General features: G+C 46.5%; 1 protein-coding gene across 1 annotated transcript in view; it reads left to right on the top strand.

Moving 5' to 3' along the window:
• The window catches only part of LOC126529340 (uncharacterized), a 45,247-nt gene extending 26,091 nt beyond the window's left edge, over positions 1–19,156 (top strand). The window contains exons 8-12 of the mRNA XM_050176943.3: positions 68–183; positions 8,682–8,817; positions 10,969–11,154; positions 15,947–16,072; positions 18,732–19,156. Of these exons, the coding sequence (XP_050032900.3) occupies positions 68–183; positions 8,682–8,817; positions 10,969–11,154; positions 15,947–16,072; positions 18,732–18,947 (780 nt within the window). The 3' untranslated portion in view covers positions 18,948–19,156. The remainder of the gene's footprint in view (positions 1–67; positions 184–8,681; positions 8,818–10,968; positions 11,155–15,946; positions 16,073–18,731) is intronic.
• Positions 19,157–21,395: the final 2,239 nt, after the last annotated feature.

The following is a 21,395-nucleotide window of genomic DNA, read 5'->3' as shown; positions in this document are numbered from 1 at the left end:
AAGCACGCACACGCACTCCCATCCGCAAATAAATACTGACCTTTTTTTCGCTTGCCGGTGTGTGCAGATGGCCAAGAAGCTGGTGACCCCCCATACCAAGCGAGACGGCCGGCCGAGCTACACGGCCATCGCGTGGAACGAGAAGGACACGAGCGCGGTGACCGAAGCCGTGAAATTGATGAGGTACGCGTTGCACGCAGGGTGTCGGGCCTCAGACTCGCTTGCAAAGGTTTGCGTAACGTCAGGTCGGGCTGAGGCACCCGTGTAGGCAGGTCGGCTCAGTCCGAAGTGCGAGAATGAGGGCAACCCGAGGGACTCGATGTCTAGTGACAGCCAAGGAAAGCCATAACGGGCGAAAATCATTTACTTTTCGTGGACGAGAAAATTGTCATCCACTCAAGTGATAGCGTAAAACCCATACGGATTTTTCACAAAGAAAGATCCGCAGTTGAAAAGTTCGTTCTGGTCCAGGGATCGAAACAGAAACCATCGCCTTTCCGAGGCATTCATTGTACCTTCTGAGCCATACAAGAAGGCTAGCAGATCTTAGAGCGAAGTCGCATTTATCGACAACTCGGATAAGGGGGACACAGAATATGGCTAAATATTCTGCTGGATTACAATTTTCTCTTTCATGAATCTTAGGCCATCTTCTGGGCTTCCGCAGATATGGTTTGCCGTATTGTTAACTTTTATTTATTATACTAATTACCAAGAATAGAGCGATCGTGAAACTTGAGATGTTCTTTATACCTTTACAAAAAAAAAAGATATGATTGTAGAAGATAAAAATTGCCTCATCATCCCGGCTCTGCGAAAGGGGATGTCCAGTGAAGCTGTCGAAAACCACCATGGTACAACTGCTGAGGGGCATATGCAATGCTTTATTGCTATAGTAATGGTAGTAATGGTAATTTCGAGTAATGGGAGTAGTGGTAATTCTGGCAACACGCAGCCGCTGGTTGTATTGCCGCTACTTTTCCTTTTGCCGCTCCTCGTATTCACGCTGCTTCTCGGGAATCCTAACTATGCGTTGCCTACCCATAAACGTTCTCCTGCCTTGAGTCGGAATTTTCGTTAGCTAAATGCTGTTTCAATGGCTAGCTTAAATGTGGCAAAGTCCTCGATTGCCCACATTTTGCATGCAGCCATTTGGCAGCATTTGTGGCCAGCATCTAGGTATTTAGTGGTCTGCTGAAGTTGCTCTAGCAAAGCACAGCTGTACAATGTCAAATGTTTCATGTTTATTCATGGTGGATGTCAATGTATGTGCACCTATGGCCAGTAATGCGCTCTATCCAGTATTTCTGAGCATCACCACTGTGACAGTCTGCATTGCCGTTTGTGAGATCCCCGAATACATTCTGCTACCCTACATCTTGTTACTCGGTCAGCCGAAAACGTTTACCGAGCCACGTGATATCCAACTGTTGTACGCACCGAGTGAATGAAATTTATTCTGCATGCCTTCACAATTCACCTTAAGCTGAAGCTAGAGCAGCAGCAGAGTATTTCCTACGAAGACTTACAAGCTGCAGACCATCGGGTGCCTACATACACGACAGCCTACGCCTAGGACACTAATGATGTTATAATTTACGAAGCTTTCTTTGCAAGCCTCCCCCCCCTTCGTGCTTCCCTGGCGGTGGCTGCTGGGCGCTGTTGTCCTGCCAAATAGCTCACTTCTCAAACAAAATTACATTACGTCCCCGATGGCGGGATTGAAGATCGCTGCCCCAGCGCAGAAGCCCGATGCCCTAACCGTTAGGCCACAATTGAACGTACACTTGCATCGTGCCAAAGCTGACTAGCTCTTTGCGGTGGTCACCGCGTGTGTAGGTAGCACGGTCGCACGAAAGCTCACGTGCCAAAGACGCAGGAATGAAAGGCAAGCATGTGCAGCGTTTCATTAATCACTTCACTAAATTTTGGCTTCGCATCGATTCCAAAATATGCGTTGGATCCGCATGATTTCTTTTCTACATTATGGTTTCTCAGAAGTACTAAAGCTTGCGTTTTTAGAATGAGAGTACATGCTGTTTTTATGATACTATATGATCCCAAGAAACACAAGGATGATGTTAAGTTATTGTTGCAGAGCATGCCACTTGCCATGGATTGAGTATCATCGATAAAGGAGTACACTTTTATTAAATATGGCTGAAAAAAAAAGGACGACATACTTGTACGACTTTGAAGAATCAACACCCAATTTACAGCGAAGGCGTTCCTTTGAGCACTTGCAGTAAGAACTTCAGTTGCCTGTAATTGAATCGCATACTAGAAAACATGGCCCGTATATGACTTGTCCGTTTGAAATGCTGCCAGCATATAACGCTTTCGAGCGCTTGTTAAGAATTTTTTCACAGATGCAGTGGTTCAACCACACATGCTTTATTTCGCCAGAACGTTGCTAAACTTGATATCCGTCGCGTTCACAGTTCTCCCAGGGCAGGGAGATAAATTCTGCGTTGTTCGCAAAACGCACTTATAACCCCTCTGGATAACTTGCACGCGCTGTTTAGAGCTAAGGCTGTAGTTATCTCACGCACTTTGGACTTCGTGTGCACATTACACATAACCTGAGGCTAATTTCAAAGAAATATAAACAAGGTGCCAACGCTCGTAATTAAGCAAGAATGTGCCAAAATGTCGCCACATATTTCATTTATAAGATGCCCTCCATTTCTACTAAATATAAGGTTTCTGTAACGCAGAGTTGTGTCGGGACATTGGGAAACGTAGCTGATAACGGACGTGTGACACTTTCAAACGTATAACAATTTTTTTTAAGGCTGCGTTTGATGCACACGCAATTAACATGGCACATTGATTTGCCATAGTGGTATGCCCATATTTGCTAACATTTATATCAGGCAAACATTGTGGATAAAGGCAGTGTGACGATCTGGAACGCTTGAATAAGTAACTTTCTATAAAAGTTCTAATAAACCAACACAGTACAAACATTTATCCTTCGTAACTCACAACCTGCTTACTACTTCAATCTAATATAAACAACGTGCCTTGCATAGTTTGTCGAGCAGACCGGGAAAAAGCAACTACATGCCTCGTATAACTCATAAAAATTGCGAGAAGACGGATGTTCAATAAGTATTTTCAAATCACTTAACTAACCTACCCACTTCAACCTTTCGGTAAAAAAAAAAGAAGAAATTCTAGGATTTTACGTGCCAGAACTGCGATTTAATTTTGAGGCACGCCGTAGTAGGGGACTCCGGAATAAGTTCGACCACCAGGGGTTCTTTAATGGCGTGTACCAAAGTACACGGGTGTTTTCGCCCCCGCTGAAATGCGACCGGCGTGGCTGGGATTCGATCCCGCGACCTCGTGCTCAGCAGTCCAACACCATAGCCACTAAGCAACAACGGTGGGTAACCTTTCGGTACATGTCACCTATACAGTGGACTTCATTTCCTTTAAATGTGAGAGATCTGCGTTTTCTTTTTGTAGTCCTAAGGAAGCGGACAAACTTTGTAAGCGTTTCATATAACGTGTCAAAAACGGCCGAAAACGGGGTTTAGAATTTTCGTTTAGCACCTAATTGATATGAACACCTTATACGAACGAGATATACCTGCAAACTTAATCAGTGAATGAGATTCTTCCTCAGAAAACCGCGAAAATAGCCATACAACATGTTTGAGCGCTTCTAGTTGTGTTATTAGCTTCAGTGTAAAAAAAAAAAAAGGTTGGTGACAAATACAAAGACATCAGCTACAAGGTTGTCCATGAAGGTAAATTAATGCAGCAAAAATGCTTTTGGCGATGCTGTCCGAGCTCGCAGGTCGTCCTGAAGGAGGTAGAGGTCTCAGATACAATGGTGCGACGACTTATGCAGTGCAGTAAGACAGGTTAACTGGAGCCCCTCTCCAGTTGTACACGAATGCAAGCGCAAGGCACGCCGCATTGTTGGAAGCACTGTGTGCTTGTGTTGGCGGGCGTGGTTCCTGCACAAACGCTGCTGATGAGCATCCAAGGATGATAAGGCTCATCCAAACTATCTTGGGTACTATATTCGTTTCCTTTAGCTATATTTTTACTTCTCGCAGTAAAATAAAGCTTCTTTTTCGTTCCAGAACACGAATGTTCCTATTCATTTTGTCTCAAGCGGTCTTTATTTACGTTTGAAAAGAAACATGTTTAAGTGGTATCTCGCGCTTGCGCATCCTGACCAACAAACCGCTAGCACATGGGTAATGTACCCAACCATGGCAGGAATGTTCGCAACAAAGATATGCGACACATGTCTGGTACCACTTACTACCTTGCCTGTACTATAGGAACAATACCTGCTACAGCTTTTTTTTTTTTAACGGTAATTATCTGACAGACACATCATTCCTTTGCTGTATTGTGATTTCACTTTGAAAGCGCTTTCTTGGTTGTCCACTTCCTCCTTGGGCTTGGCTACAACCATCTAATTCAGCTACAGTCGGATAATTGAACCGAGTATGAAGTATCCAGACTCACGCATGTTTTTCTTGTGACTTTCAATACCATCGACTACATGCCTCTGACGCGAAATTGCAGTACCCTTTTTGCTTTGCCCGGAACACCCGTTGCAAACACAAAGTAAGATTACGCAAAGTAAAAATAATGCACCTGCTCTTTGATAGACAAGGTCGCCTTGGTGCTGTACGCTTCGACGTCCTTCGTTTAGCGTTGTCAGTGACAGTCTACCCGAGTACAAGCCACTCAAGCGGGACAAATGCCGGCGATTGCGCAGCCAGGGGCCGAATCTTATAACGGTTCGGAATACGAACCGTTCGCTTCGCCGCTTACGTCACTAAATGTGCCACTCCCAAGCCGGTGGTGGAAGAAGGGGAGGACGCGACCAATAGATGAGAGGGTGCCACCTCTGAAGTGTACGTCATTATATGACGCGCTAATCGAGGAATTGCAGAATGTTTCTGCTTGCTAAATAAATGTAAAATATAAATTAAATATTATACGCCAAGTTCTGAAGTATAAACGTGTGGTGCCTGGCGTTTACGCAATGCAGAAGTAATTTATTAATGTCATTCTTTTTCACTTTCAGCCGACAGGTGGTATAGCAAGCGTAAATACATTACGCTTGCTATACCAGAGCGCAACGCTATGTCGTCTGCTACCAGGAGCTCGCACGATGCACGCAACAGGAACGCAGTGCCAGCACTTTTAAGTAGCGAGCGCGACAAAACCTGACAAAACCGTGAACTGGTTCTTAGGGACACCTTTACTAGCCGACTATATCAATTTTCCTTCTTTCTTCGCCCTTCGTCATCGGCTCGGGCATGACTCGCTCGCCGCCGCGCTGCCGTTATCCCTGCGATCTGCCCGACGGCGCGTCGCGTGATAAGCAATGGAACTTGAAATCAAACATTACGATACACGGGCCCTGCATTGCCTGCGCGAAGTAAAATCCAAGAGTGTGGTGCTGACGGTGCGCGCTGTGCCGTGAAATTGAAGAACAAAGTGTTGCACTCCCCAACTAGAAAAAGAAGGGCAGCCAAATAAGAGATCTCCACAATATCTTCCCATCATGACTGTATAGTTTTTATCAGCCGAACGAAGGAAGCGTTGAACCAGCCTAGTTTGAACCCTTCTGATTGCTGAGCGGCGATCTGCGAGCTATTCACGCTGGCGATAGCACGGGGAATTCGATCTCACCTTGCAAATATCCCCTTGGCACTGGCTTTGAAGCGGAGGTCACGTGAAAGCTGACTCAGCCCTTCGACCGGCCAACACAGTAAGTGCGAGAGCAACTTTGTGGACAGTGTCGGCAGCAGAGATCTAGGTCATTCCGATGAATACTTCACGTCCGACCGACCTCTGGGAGCTGAAGGCCGGTGGCGATGAACCGCAGCGCGCAATATTCTTTCCTCTGCGTGGAATGACCACTGGTACGCTTGCACCCGAGTCTCCTCCATTTAATAGCGTAGCCTGCAAAAGGTCTACTTAGAAAGCGGGCAGGGGCGGTGAAACTCATTATCCGTCATTTCTTCGAACGCGTATCGCACTTCCAACCGTGGTTTATACTGAAAGAGCAACGCCAAGCAGACGACGAAGGCAAGTAATAGCCTCCGAAGCAACCAACGCACGCGCGCGCCACGCCCGCGTGTCTCCGGGGTCGCGCGACCAGCGCGCGCGGCCAGGGCCGCAAGCCCACAGCCAAGCCACAGCAACGGAACCCAATGCGGACCACCCCTTCGCCGGTTCCTACGACCGGTTCGCTTTGAAGATGATTGACAGATGCGTGACGTATTCAAAATTGCGATACCGCCCCGCCGCCTCTGACGACCTGTGACGTAATCAAAATTTTGGCCAATCAGGTGAGGCCAAAGGAACGGTTCCTCAACCGAACCGTTATAAGATTCGGCCCCAGGTCCGCGTTCAGCAATCTAACAAGCAGATAACGCGCCCACTGATGCCAGGAATGTTCGATATGTTTTTTTTTTTTTGTGTTTGAAGCCTACCACGTTTGCCAAATGTTTCGCACCGTGCTTGAACTGATGCAGCGAAACATCAGCCAGGAGAAAAGCGTGTGCCTACCGCAACGTGTACATGGTAGTTTTTGAGCACTTGCACGAAGGACATCAGAATACAGGTCAACAGGTTCGCGCACAGAGAACGACTGACAAAGGCACTATAGCTGGCGGTCGAGTTGACAGCACGGCCGTTTTGCCTCGGCACCTTAGTAGAAATACACTGTCGCTGCAGCGCTTCAAGGTATTTTAGGCGGTCCGTGAAACGAAGCCTTTAGGAATGCGTAGGTCATTGTCGAAAGAAAAGCTACAAAGGCAACTGGCATATATTTGGAGAAGCCGACGATACGAGGGACAGATCGCATGGCAGCCATCTTTACGTGCAAAGGGCCCTGGAGCGTTTAGAGTTGAGGTTGATTTGTGAAATGTAAAACCAGCCTCAAGCAGCGTTCCAAGTCGAGTCGAGAAGCATTTGTGAATATAACGCCAGCTATCGAGTCACTGCCTCGCGTTCCTGGCAAAACGGTAATCTTTTCGATTTCGAAGACGAGGACCTTCATTTCACTCAAACAAGGACAGAAAAAATAGGCAAAAAGAAGTAAAAAGAAAAAGCAAGAAATATGAAGATGAAAGTGTCAGGTTAGTTCTCCTTACAAGGGCCAGTGAATAGAAATAATTTACAGTAAATTGTATTAGTAGATCGCACTTGGGCAGTAGCACGACGACCACTCTTAACTGTGAGGGGCGTCTTGGCAAACAATGCGCAAAGACAAAAGACGGATGGCGACGCGACGCTGTAATTCCTGCACCTAGCTCACCGCGACGTAATGGACTTCTATGGCGGTTACTCCGACGTAGTTTATTGTTTATCGTTAAATAAGCTGTGCACCTCATTCTAAAGGAACCGAAGGCCAACGAGTCCAGTTTCTAGATCATTTCTCCGTGCCGAAACGGCCCATACGAGAAAATAAACGAGCAATAAACACGAGAAATACGAGCAACAAGCTTGCCAATACGGACAAGCATGTTGAAATTCGTGGCATCATACCGATGCCCCGTCGTTCATGTTATGGCCGGGAAATTCAAGAAAGGCCAGCTTCGCCCTTTATTTTCTCAAAGTAACAATAAGTGATTTTCTTTTCGGCCAAGTGATGTCACATTAGATTTATACAAATATTTTTACCAGTATTGGCGAATTAATAAACACTGCCAAAACTACGAGTTAAGGCTATCTACTGGGCTAACTCCGTGCCCCGAAAGACAAACAACACTAAGAACAACGGCAGTGGCGAACACCAGCCAGGGTCGTCCAATCTTAATCCACGGGCCCAAATCCGTCCGCTATTTATATGTGTAACCGTACATTTCATCGCTGATGCTCGCTTACATTCGAGAATGTACAATAGTACTTCCGTCATGCGTGTTAAGTGATCAGACAAGACTCTTTTGCTGCAGTATCGGCGATCACATTCAAGAAATTTGCGATACACTAGGCGCATCTTGCACATGTTGTGAAAGATGGTTTATTTACTAGAACTTCTACCAGAGCGACCTTTAATGTGGACCAGCTGGTAAAATCTGCATCGTGATTAATAAACCAAATTATAAGCCACCTCCGAAAGACACACGACCACGTTGTTAGTGGCGTCATATCATCGGTTGCGGACACTTACGGCGAAACTGGCTCTTATGAGGAGTCCTATGTATTAATGTCGTATCTGCATCTGAAGATCACCGGATCTCGTTGGCGAGGCACCCCAGAGCTGATGACGGACAGGGGTGAGGGTGTGGTTGCATCGTTAGGCGTAGCGGGTTGCAGCGTACGTGCGTGGAACTTTTGCATTCAAGCTTGACAATTGAGCCAGGTCTTCCACCAAGTGACAGTAGGCTTATTAACAAGTAAGAGGCTGCTGGAATACTCACTTAGGGTAGCGCACAGTATTCCAAGTTCAGCGTCGTTTTGCATGATGCGTTGGTGATCCTGCTGCTGCTGCTGCTGCTGTCACTGCTCGTCTTCTTCATCACGTGAGCAACAACTTGAAAACTGCGATAATCAGGTGAAAATGTATACCGGCAAAAAAGTGACAACGACACGTGGCAGCATAAACTAATTTAACGCGGACATCCAATCTCGTTGCTTTTTCAAACGTTTCAGTCGCCGTTGACTTTTGCGCAACACGTACTGTTTTGCAGAAACGTGCTGATGCCCGACTTCATCATCGTCCACGGGCATCGCGTGTACCTTGGAAAAAATCCCACGCCGGAACTAGTGTCCGCGCCCACCAATATATTTGTCGAGAAGCACGCCAGCGGTATCGTACAGACGCTTGTAAGTATTCGCATCCAGTCTGACGAGAGAAGTTGGCGAATGCTTCCTTCAAGTCGAAGCTTTATGCTGTTTTCGAATTGGTGTGCGCGCTTCTCAGCAATCGCTTTGGTTGCCGCCAGAAACACGAACTTCAAGCTTTCTCTTCTTTTTCTGGGGGGGGGGGGGGGAGGGAGCGGCTGGACTGCGGTGGCTGAATAAGAAACGTGGTGGCCAGCCGGAGCAGATACCCGAAAGAACAAAGCGTTCCGAGTTACACGCGGCCTCCGATATTGCACCAGCGCGCCAGCGGCGCAATCTCGGAGGCCACGCATTATATGGCACGGTTGCAGGAGGGGAAAAACGCGCGTAAGGCGCCGGTGGCGGCAAAGAGGGTGCCGCGAAGGTAGGCGCGTACGGCATAGTTGTTAAACAGCGCCAAGTGAGACAATGGAAGGCGAAGAAAAAAATAGCGGAGACGACGACAAGCGCTGTTCAGACAGGACCGGTGCACAAGAACCGAGTTGTTACGGCCCGCGTAACTAGAAATAGACTGCAGTAAGGTGCGAGACCGGGCTAGTTGTATAATTGTCCTGCCGCTACCCGCTGCTGTAGCGCAGTGGCTTCGGCCTCGCGCTCTGCTGAGCTCGAAGTAGTGGGCTCGGTCCCGGCCGCTGCGGCCGCAATTCGATGGAGTCAGGATGCAAAAAGGCGCTCGTGTACCGTGCATTGGGTGCACGTTAAAGAACTCCAGGTGGTTAAAATTAATCGGGAGTTCCCTGCAACGGCGTGCTTCATAATCAATGGTGGTTTTGCCACGTAATACAGCATAGTTTAATTTATTTTTCTGCCTCTGAAAGAATGGTAATTAGTTTCGGAGCTGTCTTTTGCAGCGTGTCGTGCGCTGAACAGTTACAAAAACGGTTATTGAATTTCTGTTACATCTTGGTATGTTTTTTGATGACGCGTCAGTGTTATCGCAAAGTTAAGACCTAATGGTTTTCAACATCAACTTGGCAGCCGTCACTCAGTATAGAACACACACTAGTATTTTTGACAATAATTGTACAGTGGTACAGCGTTTACTGATGTATAAGCACATCATAGATATATGCGCTAACCCACACAGGCAATATATATGTGTATATATATATATATATATATATATATATATATATATATATATATATATATATATATATATATATATATATATATATATATACACACACACACACACCTTTACACGAAGTTTTTTCTAAGTGCTTTGATATAGCCTATAGTTTCAGACTGTCACTTCAAGTGCAACTGCCGCAATTTCTGTGGTGAAATGAACACAGAATTAAGATTGCTTTATTGCGCCTACGTGCCAAAAACGTGCCAATTAGAAGTGCCAAACAGCAGGGCGGCGAGTGTTTTTTTTTTAGTTTCGCTGAAGATACATGAATTGTAAAGATTGCTTTAGCAGTGCAATGCCATAGCCACTATAAGGCATCACGTCGGGTCATTTTGCCACTGTGAGAAGGACGCTATAAAATAGTGACTCCCTTCTATATTCACCGAAATGGAGACCAAAAGAATCCGAAGCGCGTCCTGTCGCCGCCTGCTGGAGCGGTTGCGAGTTCTGACCGAGCTCGAGCTGGTGTGTTCTCGCAAGCCGCGGGTTGGTATTTACAATGGTCCAGCTCACGCCATAGCTTCGCTAAGGAACCATGGCTCTCTTATGCTAAACGATGTCATTTGATGGTCTCGCGAAATGTTATCGCGAAAATCGCGATTATCGCGAAATGTAGATTTAATACCTTTGTTATCGCGAAATGTGGATTTCATACCTTCGTTCCTTAGAGCAAGACGCAGAAGCCCCAAAAAAGGAGGAGCCTGAGGGCACCTGCCAAGTACTACCCGTATACTGACTGAAATGAGATGCTTATATTAATCTCTATGCCAATCTGGTCGCACATGGAGTTGAGGAAAAGATAGATTAGGTGGGCTTGTGTACGCAGGACGCCCCGTATGTGCTGTGTAGAAGTATCCCTAGTGAAAACCCTCGACTCTCGAAATTGGCTGTCAAGCTTACCTGCGGCGGCTGGTCTTTGTGCGAGCTCAGTGCTTCTTGACGCGTTGCGTGTCGTCGAAGGGATGACGTCAGCAATTTGCGGCGCTCTTTTGTTGCAGGGCGAGGCGGTCAAGTCCCTGAAAGAGCTGTCGCGCATGCGCATTCCTGCTGCGCTGTCTCTCTCTGTGACGATGTCGGCCTACACGTACTACCCCAAAAGCTTGAGCGATCTTCAGGATGGCGCTGATGCGATGTTCCGAGAGGCTAATTTCAGCACCACGCTGCCGTTTGCGGCCTACGAACACGTAAGCACGAACCCTCGGTGGCAGCGAGACGCACCGTGAGAGAGGCACGTGGAATAAGGAAACTGAGGGCGCATAGGGTGGTGCAGTAGGTGCCAGGGGTTAGTTGTATCTTATACAGGATTTCTCGACTATAGAGTCACGAATCTGCCAGCTTGTGAATACAACTGCGTGCTAACCAGCATGGTCTCGGTTGCGCAAATTCGTGTACAAAGAACAAGATGAATCAAATGAGTCCCGCAATCGCTCTAGCGGTACAGCACGTCAGAAACCCCTCTAGGTACCAGTAGAGAAGAAAAAAAAAAAGAAGAAACAAAAGAAAAGAGAGAAAAAAAAAACGTGGCAGGTTTTTAGGGCATCGCCCAGCATGGTTTTATTAGAACGCAGTTGCGAGAAATATGCGCGAAGTACGTTCCGTATGACTAGGTGTTTTATTCGAACGATCAGAGCTGAATTGATATACGCCGAATATCGCGTTCGATCGGACCTATATAGAGCTTCGAAAGGCTGAACATGCAGGCGGAGCGGGCAGTAATACAACACCGAAGGCCTTCCTGGATCTCCGAATGTGTTGTATTTGCACGGTTTTATACAATTAATCATTTTAAACGAACGAGTCAAAGCGTGTAGCCCGTTGGGTTCGCCTTCTGCCGTTGCAAGAATGACGAGGGCGGAGCCTGACGAGGCGTTGCGTTGATCTAATCAACAAAAGCCACGTGGCGTATATATATTGCAGAGCCTTGTAATTTACGCGTTTAGAGATACAGGCAGCTCTTCGATAAACGCATGAGATGTTTCCAGCATTCGGGTACAACACCACGAGCCTGATGGCATTCCAATAAGCAGTAAAGAGTTTCGGCTGCAGCGTGCCGATGATTTTTGCACAATGCCCGAAAACAAAAACTGGAATGCCTGATCGCGGAGCAAGTCATTTCTTAAATTTTCAGAAATAAGTTGCTTTTCGGTTTGCACGAGAATTTTAATGCAAGAATCAGAGAGCACATATCTGTGATCATCATTTATTGTTTTGTATCGAGGAATACACGCCCTATACTTATGATGTGCAAAACGAGAACAAGGTAAAAGCGGGAGTTAACGTTTCGACAAGTTAACTTGTCTTTTTCAAGGCGACATATGCTTATGTCGCCTTGAATAAGACAAGTTAACTTGCCGAAGCATTGGCTGCCGCTTTTACCTTGTTCTCGTTTTGCTCGTCGTCTTGAATTGCCACCTCCCGCCTCCCCCTGTTTTCTCTGGATGTCATGCCTTATACAGGTTGTCCCACATAACTTTAGCCAAGGTTTTAAAAATGAAAGGCACTCCGAACGCCAGTTGAACCGAATGCATAATACTGGCACTGGCCTAGAGATGCACAAGCTATTTTTTCCCCTTAACTAATGGATTAGTTATGTTTAATTAATCAATCTTTTAAGTATTGGCTGCCGACCCCTAGTGTGATACGCAAAGTTGTAGAGCACCTTCAGAAAGTTCTCATTAAATTCTTTCCAACACAATATATCTCACGTGGTCGTTTTTTCCCGCGTTCCAAAGAAAGCCAGCGAAATATGAAAAAAATACCACGTGACGGGGCGGTTGCGCACTGTTATTGTGCTGCTCTCAAGCATGCGATGCATGAACAATGTCGGCTGCAGTGATACTGGCCCGCGACAGGGCGTTATGTCTGGTGTAGGCATCTAGGCGTGCGGCTTTTATCACATGGCGGCGCAAATGCGTGCAGCTGGCCGAGCCGTGCCGAAGCGTTAAAGGGTTAAAGCGTTTAAGGAGACGAAAGAGAACAAGAACATAATAATCCTTCATTTTTTGATGCTTGAAATGGGCAAGAGCTTGCAGCCTGCCGACGGAGTGTAATGGGGTTGGGTGGGGAGGCGGTGTTATGGCAGCCGGAATGATTTTCCACTGACCTTCAATCCAAAAAGCGCCCTATGACTACAATGCGTGTTTAAGAGGTCACCATCTGGCTGCAGTGCACATTTGGCATCTCATAGGCACATTTTCCGAGGCGTTCTTGATCATGGTATCAGGGATGGAGTAGCAGACTTGTCTTATATTTTCCTTTAGGTTCTCTGATGTTCTAGTTTCTCTGATGTTCTAGTTGGTGTCCGGTATACTTGATCCTTGACGTAGCCCCAGATAAAGAAATCGAGGAGAGTTAAATCTGGCGACCGTGCCGGCCAAGCAATGGGCCCATGCCGTCCAAACCACTGCTGCGGGAATACTTAATGCAGCCATTTGCAAGCTTTGCTGCTGCCGTGCGTGGGGGCACCATCATGCTGATACAAGATATCCTTGATCCTAGCCAATGGAACTTCGTAAAGAAAATCCTCAAGCGCCCCATCAAGGATGTCGCTGACGTATCTTTTGCCTGTAAGCGTGTTATCAAAAAGCACGGGGCCAATGATAGTGCCGCCGTAAATTCCATACCACACATTAACCGACCACTGATATTGGTGATGTGTCTTCAAAACCCAGTGAGGGTTTTCGTCGCTCTAATAGTGAGCGTTGTGGATGTTCACTTGCGCATTACGTGAGAAGGTAGCTTCATCGGTCCCAAGTATTTTGTTGACAAAGCCTGGATCCTCTTTCGTCTTGATTATAATCCAGTTTGCGAAGTTCTTTCGATTTTGGAAATTGTGGGGCTCCAACTTCTGGTGCAGCTGCACGTGGTACGGATGAAGTTGCCTCGTCTTAAGTACTGCAGCGATCGCGTAGAGGTGCAGCATCCGCCTCGCGTGCAAGAGGACCGGGGTTCGAATCCCGGTGCCGCGCAATTTTCCACCGGACTAAAAAGAAAAAAAAAAATACGCGTGTTAATAAAATTGCATAAGCAGGCTTGGAGAGCGGCCTGATACCGGTGACGAGAACCGGTAACGCACTCCCTCACCAGAGCAGGATTGGCCACCCTGGCGCAGTACTTGGCCACAACCTCCTATATGAATACAACAATCAAACCCCGGCCCTCAGTCCCCAGCAGCTGCCAAGCAACTGACCACGGCGGCGGTCAGACCTGTGACGCAGCAGAGGGTGCTAAGAATCTCTGGATCCGGACAGGCCGCCATCGGAATGTGAACCTTGGCAACGTTTAACGCTAGAACGTTATCTAATGAGGCGAGTCTAGCAGTGCTATTAGAAGAATTAGCGGGCATTAAATGGGATATAATAGGGCTCAGTGAGGTTAAGAGGACAAATGAAGGATATACAGTGCTAAAAAGCGGGCACGTCCTGATCTGCCGGGGCCTAGCGGAGATATGAGAACTAGGAGTCGGATTCCTGATTAATAAGGATATAGCTGGTAACACAGGAACTCTATAGCATTAACGAGAGGGTGGCAGGTCTTGTCGTGAAATTTAATAAGAGGTACAAATTGAAGGACGTACAGGTCTACGCCCCACATCCAGTCATGATGACCAGGAAGTTGAAAGCTTCTATGAAGACGTGGAATCGACGATGGGTAAAGTAAAAAAAAAAACACTATACTGATGGGCGACTTGAATGCCAGGGTGGGCAAGAAGCAGGCTGGAGACAAGTCAGTGGGGGAATATGGCATATGCTCTAGGAATAGCAGGGGAGAGTTACTGGTAGAGTTTGCAGAACGGAATAATTTGCGGATAATGAATACCTTGTTTCGCAAGCGGGATAGCCGAAAGTGGACGTGGAGGAGCCCAAATGGTGAGACCAGAAATGAAATAGACCTCACACTCTGCGCTAGGCCAGGCATCATACAACATGTGGACGTGCTCGGCAAGGTGCCCTGCAGTGACCATAGCATGGTACGATCTCGAATTAGCCTAGACTTGAGGAGTGAACGGAAGAAACTGGTACATAAGAAGTCGATCAATGAGTTAGCGGTAAGAGGGAAAATAGAGGAATTGCGGATCAAGCAACAGGTATTGGGTTTTAACTGAGGAAGATGACTATAGTGTTGAAGCAATGAACGACGATCTTATGGGCATCATTAAGGAGTGTGCAATAGAAGTCGGTGGTAACATCGTTAGACAGGATATCGGTAACTATCGCAGGAGACGAAAGATCTGATTAAGAAACGCCAATATATGAAAGCCTCTAACCCTACAGCTAGAATAGAACTGGCATAACTTTCGAAGTTAATCAACTAGCGTAATATAGCTGACATAAGGAAGTACAATATGGATAGATTGAGCATACTCTCAGCAACGGAGGAAGCCTAAGAGCAGTGAAGAAGAAACTAGAAATAGGCAAGAATCAGATGTATTGCTCAGACTGGCTCGCGCCCTGTCGTGGGCCAGTCTCGGTGCCGCCGACCATGTTCGTCCATTGCACGCTTGAGAGCAGCACAACAGTGCGCAAGAGCCCCGTCACGTGGTATTTCTTTTTCATATTTCGCGTACTTTCTTTGGAACGCGTAAGAAAGGACCACGTGAAATATATCGTGTTGGAAAGAATTAATTGAGAGGTTTCTCAAGGTACTCTACAAGTTTGCGTATCACACTTGGCGTCTACAGCCAATACTTAAAAAGTTGATTACTTAAACATAACTAATCCATTAGTTAAGGGGAAAATAAAAAATAACATGAGTAACTCTAGGCCAGTGCCAGTATTATGCATTCGGTTCAACTGGCGTTCGGAGTGCCTTTCATTTTTAAAAATTAGGCTCAGGACAACCTGTATAGTTTGTTTCCCTTTGCTATTGTCTTCGGTCCACCGCTACCATAGGCTCTTGGGTCACCGCTTGTATTGCTTCTGTTCTTCACGGACATCGTTAGTTCCTTCATGAAGGCAGCGTTTAACTTTATTGCAGGTGTGTGGCTACCCAGGAGACTTTTTCTTCTACAGAGAGCGTTACAACTCGACGTACCACGTTAGGTACCGATACGAAGACGGGCGTCTCTTGTTGTGGGACACAGAAGGAAGCCTGCGAGAAAAGGTGAGGTTGTTTCGTGGGATGGACCTCTGTGATGTCTCGTGTGTTTCAGAGTAAGCGAGGGTGTAGAGATTAGGCAAAAAAAATGGCAAATGCATGCATGGTTCGCGCAGTCCGTGTCCCGGCTGAAACGGCCGTCCTCCTTAGATAATCGCGAAGCTAAGGAGAAAGAATCGGACGTATATTTTAGTAAATATTTCAGCAACCTTTTCGTTACAGATGACCTCCTGCAACACTAGAGATGATTTCCAACAAATGATCCAGGTCCTTTACCCGCAAAGCCTAAGGGCACGTTTGAGGATTAATATGCAATGGGTTAATATAATATTATATAGCCTCGCAAATAAGCAACATTTCGAGATTTCGTGATGTAACTCTGTCCACGAGATACGTTAGCGTAGGCGTTGGGGACACAAAGACTTCAAATCATAAGTAAATTTCCTGAACACAAGGAAAAAGAAAAACGGGTTGCAACGCATCTTGGAGGCGCTCTGATTTGACAACTGAAAACTTGACGATTAAAATACGTGCATAAACAGTGTGAAATGCGTGCCTTCTACCATCAAGCAGCGCTTGAAACTTGGACACGCACACACCTTGATATGAGTGGGAAAATATGATACGTCTGCCGTTGTTAGACAGCAAGATGGCTGTGTGGGTTAGAGAGTGCACGAGTTTAGCTAATGTTGAATTTGAGATCGAAGGAATTAACGAGAACTCGGTGGGTCCTGTAACGTGTAGAGTAGAAAACCGGTGGGCCAAAGAATAGTAGTAGTTGCGGGATTTATTTACAGAAACTTGGCCTGAGTTTGAGTGCTATAACCTTCTATGCTGCACTCAGGAAAGAGAAAAGGTAAATGGTAGAGGATGGGGACGACGAGAACATTAGTGCGGTGATGGTAATTACCAGTACCGCAGCATATTAAAGGTCTTGAGGCTAGTCGTGTGACGTGTAAAAAAACGGCATGATGCGTGCTGTTATTTGTATATCTCGGGTGGGACCAAAGACTCAAAATAAAGTCCTCATCGATGCTTGCCAGAGAAGAGGCTAAAATCCGTCGCCGCTTTCAGTGCGTCGGGCAGCACAAAATATATTCGATAGCCTAGCGTTAGCGTCTTTGGTATATGGCAGCAGTCGTAATCAGGGGCCCTAAACGCAAAACTATTCTAATATGTTTTTATTCTAATCTATCTACATCAAGCTTACGTAACTGACTCGCAGCGTTGCCTGAACAGCTTAATCAAACGCTCCCCTCGTTTAGAGGAGGTCTCTTTTGTTTGCTTTCAAAGTGAATGATATCGCCTACATTGACAGGTTCTTATCTAATTGGCTGATAAGAGGCGTAGGAACACGCAGAAGTGGAGAAGCTTCCGGTGGGGCTAGCGCAGTGAAAGTAGATAACAGGATGAGGAAGGTGCATGGTGCCGGCGTCAGCGATTATCGGCGTCCCCTTGCTTAGCTTGCGGTTGGTGGTCCAAAATTGAGGCAGCGTGGAACAAAAGGTTAAAAATGCCTCTAAAATTGGTCTTCGGCAAAGTAGAGTTGGCTGAGCGATGTCGTATACGCGCCGAAAGTGCTCGATAACGTTATACTGCCACGTCAAAATTTTTGTTATAAACAAATAAATTCATTCTGCCCTGCGGCTCCGAGTAGCCAGTGCCAGAGTGATAGGCGGACAGCGATCTTCTATTCCTTGCAGGACCGGCAGTCTTCGGCTATTCAGAAAAAAATAAGTTATATTTTGTTCGGCATATTAATGCATCTTTAATGCGTACACGCTACTTTTACGTGGTGAGTTTTCGGGTTTTTGCAACGTCGTGTGACGCAGACAGGGTAAGTGGGCGCAACCCGAAAACTTTTTGACTGATAGAGGCGCGCTAATGGTGAGAAAGGCGTAGAATACGAAATCATAACTTTTCTTTTGCGTAATCTTGCATAATCGGTGCGTACACGTCATAGAAGATGGGGAGTTCTCGCGCTTTTCGGGACGTCGGGCGACAGACGGGCGAAGTGGGGCTTGCGCGAAAAATTTCCGTCTAATCAGGAGGGCTAGCGGCAGAATTCTAATACAAAAAGATTGAAATAGCTTTACGTTATAGTTCCCCAGGGCTGTTCTCGGGGCCTTGATTGGCACCGCTGCCGTTTACAAGGGGCGTTAGCGCATATATTTTGCGTCTGCGATACGTACAGGGAACAGTGCCGGAGCGCCGAGACATGCCACGCGTATATAGTCGAGTCCCGAGTGCGAAACCTCTTCAGCAGCGTTCGAGTTTTGGTAGCGTAGAAAACATAGCATGCGGCGGCATATAGGACCGCTCGGGGGTTAGTGTACCCAAGTGTAGGTATTCTTCGGCGCCATCTTAGTACCGCAATGACATCATTTTCGACAGGCAAAGTGTACTCGGCGGGCCACTTCCGATGAATTATAATATCAAAGCATCATTTGCAGGGGCTAACGCGCGTGCGCACAATTAGTGAGACGTTTACTGTTTCTCAGAGATCTCAGAGCTTGTGCGACTTGTTTCTCGCATGCTACATTGTTTAAGCTTACAATACGCAAGGTATTGATGCGTAGAAGCTCATGTTTGAAATGCGCCTTAGGAGACCGCTTAGGTGCGTTTTGCAAGTCTAAGCCAACGACACTCTTTATTTTTTCTGCAGCTGTGTAGAATCAAGCGGAACAGTACTAACGTCCCGTACAGTCTGGCCGCGTACGACTTGGACTGGGATGACCACGAGGACACTTGTTCGTTCGCCAACTGGTTCGGCGCGTACAGCAGGGTGAAGATGGTGCGGGTGCTGAGCGAGTTCTTCCACTACGGCTTCCACACCAAATACGACGAGGCAGACTGCTTGGTGATCGGCGACGAGTTTTAGGGTTGGCGTGCCCTGTTTAGCTCTGCGAGCAACTCTCGTCTGCGGTGCAACGACAGCGACCGCTCTCGCCTCTGCTGAAGGCGGAAAACCTGCTGTCTGGACTGTTCTTGCACGGATTCTTTTCTTTTCAATTCGCTGACGCCCTTGTAGCATCTATCATTGTGTTTCCACCTTTCTGAAAGTTCTTAAATTTGTTTTTCTGCTGCTAACGCAATGGCTTTATAGTCAACGCGTGTAATTAAGTGGAATCCGCACGATCGTGTCGTTTTAGAGCGCGGCCATTGGGCGCCCGTTCCTGCAGCGAGCGTCGGCGTCGGCGGCGTCATAACCGAGCGAACGAGCGCAGCGAAAGACGTAAGAGCGAACGCGGAGCAGGTGATAAAGGGAGTGAACCGCGAACGGCGGACACCAATGAGAGCGGCCCCTTCAGTGAGGATCTTGCGGAACCGCCCGACCGCTCGATGCGTACTCGTATGTGGTGTAAGCCGGACCACTCGTTTCGTACTATCGTCTGTTCGCGTCAGCTCTCGCTCGCGCTTGTTTAGTTGGCTTGGTTTGGTCTCGTTTGCGCTTTTCGATTGTCATAATTTGCGATTGTTTTGTAATGTGATCGTATGCGCGACGCGAATTATTTATTGCCGTTTTTCTAAATGTCCTCGGTATTTTCTTGTTTCCGCCCTTTGCATCCAAGCAATTTACCGTAGCTCTTTCTCTCACCTTATTTTTTTTTTACGATTGGTTGTATATTTTCACTTTGAATTACCCTGTACTTAGTTGCCAACTGTCGCCCTTTTCCTTCATTCCGTGATCACGCGTTTAAGGTACAGATGCTTACGCAATTCAGCCGGCCATATGTTTTCACCCGTGTTCCTTACAGTCTCTCTTCAAAGCTAATCTTGCTCTGCGTTTCTCATACTTCAAAAGAAGCCCAACTCAGGTCTACTTGCTCTGCCTCACTTGTGATTTTACCGGGGTTCCCCAAAGCCAGTCGGTCGACCACCCTCTAGTTAATCTTAAAACCTGACAAGATTTCTGTTTTGTGGCACAATATTACATTTGCGGTCCTTAGCACTGGCAGTATTACACTATTCCCAAGTTCCTCACACCACCTCGTATTGTAGCCACAAAGTGGCTCTATCTTTCATTATTGTCGCATTTCACTTACCTTTCATTTTTAGCCTACCTTGGTGGACGCTTGAGCAGGTCTTTTCTTCGCTTATGTGTACACCCGGGTGTTCATATTGCTTGACAATGGGTATGGCTTCTTGCTGAATTGATATCCCGTCATTACTGGTCTCTTTATTCTCTGTTTACGTTGTCGTAAGCTCCCTTGATATCTAGAAATGTTACCTTTAAAGGTGTGTTCCGAGCTATTGAAGTCTCTATGCACTGCGTTAGTACAAATATATTATCCTCTAAGCGTCTGCCTGGCTTGAGCCCATTGTGTAGCTCACCAAGTATATGCTTTTTCTTCACCCGCTTCGACAGCTCTAATTTTATGGCTCACATTCCTATTTTATATACCAAAGACGTTACTGTAACTGGCCTGTACGAGCTCGTCTTATCTTTATCACTTTTGCCCTTAAAGTTCATCCTGTTTTTACGCAACTTAAACGGAATTTTCCAAATTTTAATCACTTGCTCCATGGGATTAATCAGCAGTGCCCTGTTCTTTGGACCCATCTTTCTGATTAGCTGTATTGGGATTTTTATTGGGTTCAGCGGCTGTGTTATTGGAAACATTTTCTTCTACTTTTTTACAGTAAAATCTCTCTGCGCTAAATATTGATTTCTCAGGCTTCACTGTTGCTAAGTCTGTTTAAGTCTGGACTACTCTATTTTTCTTGTGCAAGTTATACATAATAACGTCTCTGATGCACCGCAGCGCGTCTTCTCCTTAAAAGATGTTAGCATCTTCATCCGTCAAAGCCGTTCGCGAATTTTTAGCTGGAGCTCTGAGTGCTCTTGCATGGTTCCACAATATCGTTGGTGCGTTTTTGTCTTTTATTTTGCGAATGTCATGCAGCTGACTTTCACTTGTACATTTTTTTTTCGTTGCACTTGTTCGCTCGCCACCCTTTTCTTTTCTGGATGCTTCTTCCATCTAAGCAGTACCTCTTCATGTAAACCCAACATTTTGACTTCTCGATGATGCCTTGACGCCTGCTTATGCTGTTCTATAGCTTGCTTCATTTCCTTGTTCCACCACTTGCATTTCCTTGCTCCACCACTTGCAGGGTTTTTTCTTTCCACTCCAACAATTTTTTAACCTTGCTTGCCTTATCTGTTGCATTACCTCTACGAGTTCCTTGTAATTCCAGAGATGCTGTAGGAAGGGCCTCCCCTTTCTTCTCTACGCATTTTGCTATTTCCGCTACTTTCTATTCACTTAGGTTTTGTTGCGTCGGTATGTCTCCCAAAAGTCAAGGGTCACTTATGATCGCTACC

The sequence above is a fragment of the Dermacentor andersoni genome, chromosome 8, assembly GCF_023375885.2.
Source record: "Dermacentor andersoni chromosome 8, qqDerAnde1_hic_scaffold, whole genome shotgun sequence".
Lineage (NCBI taxonomy): Eukaryota > Metazoa > Arthropoda > Arachnida > Ixodida > Ixodidae > Dermacentor > Dermacentor andersoni.
The sequence above is the reverse complement of the archived record's forward strand: the minus strand, read 5'-3'. Positions and strand labels throughout refer to the sequence as shown.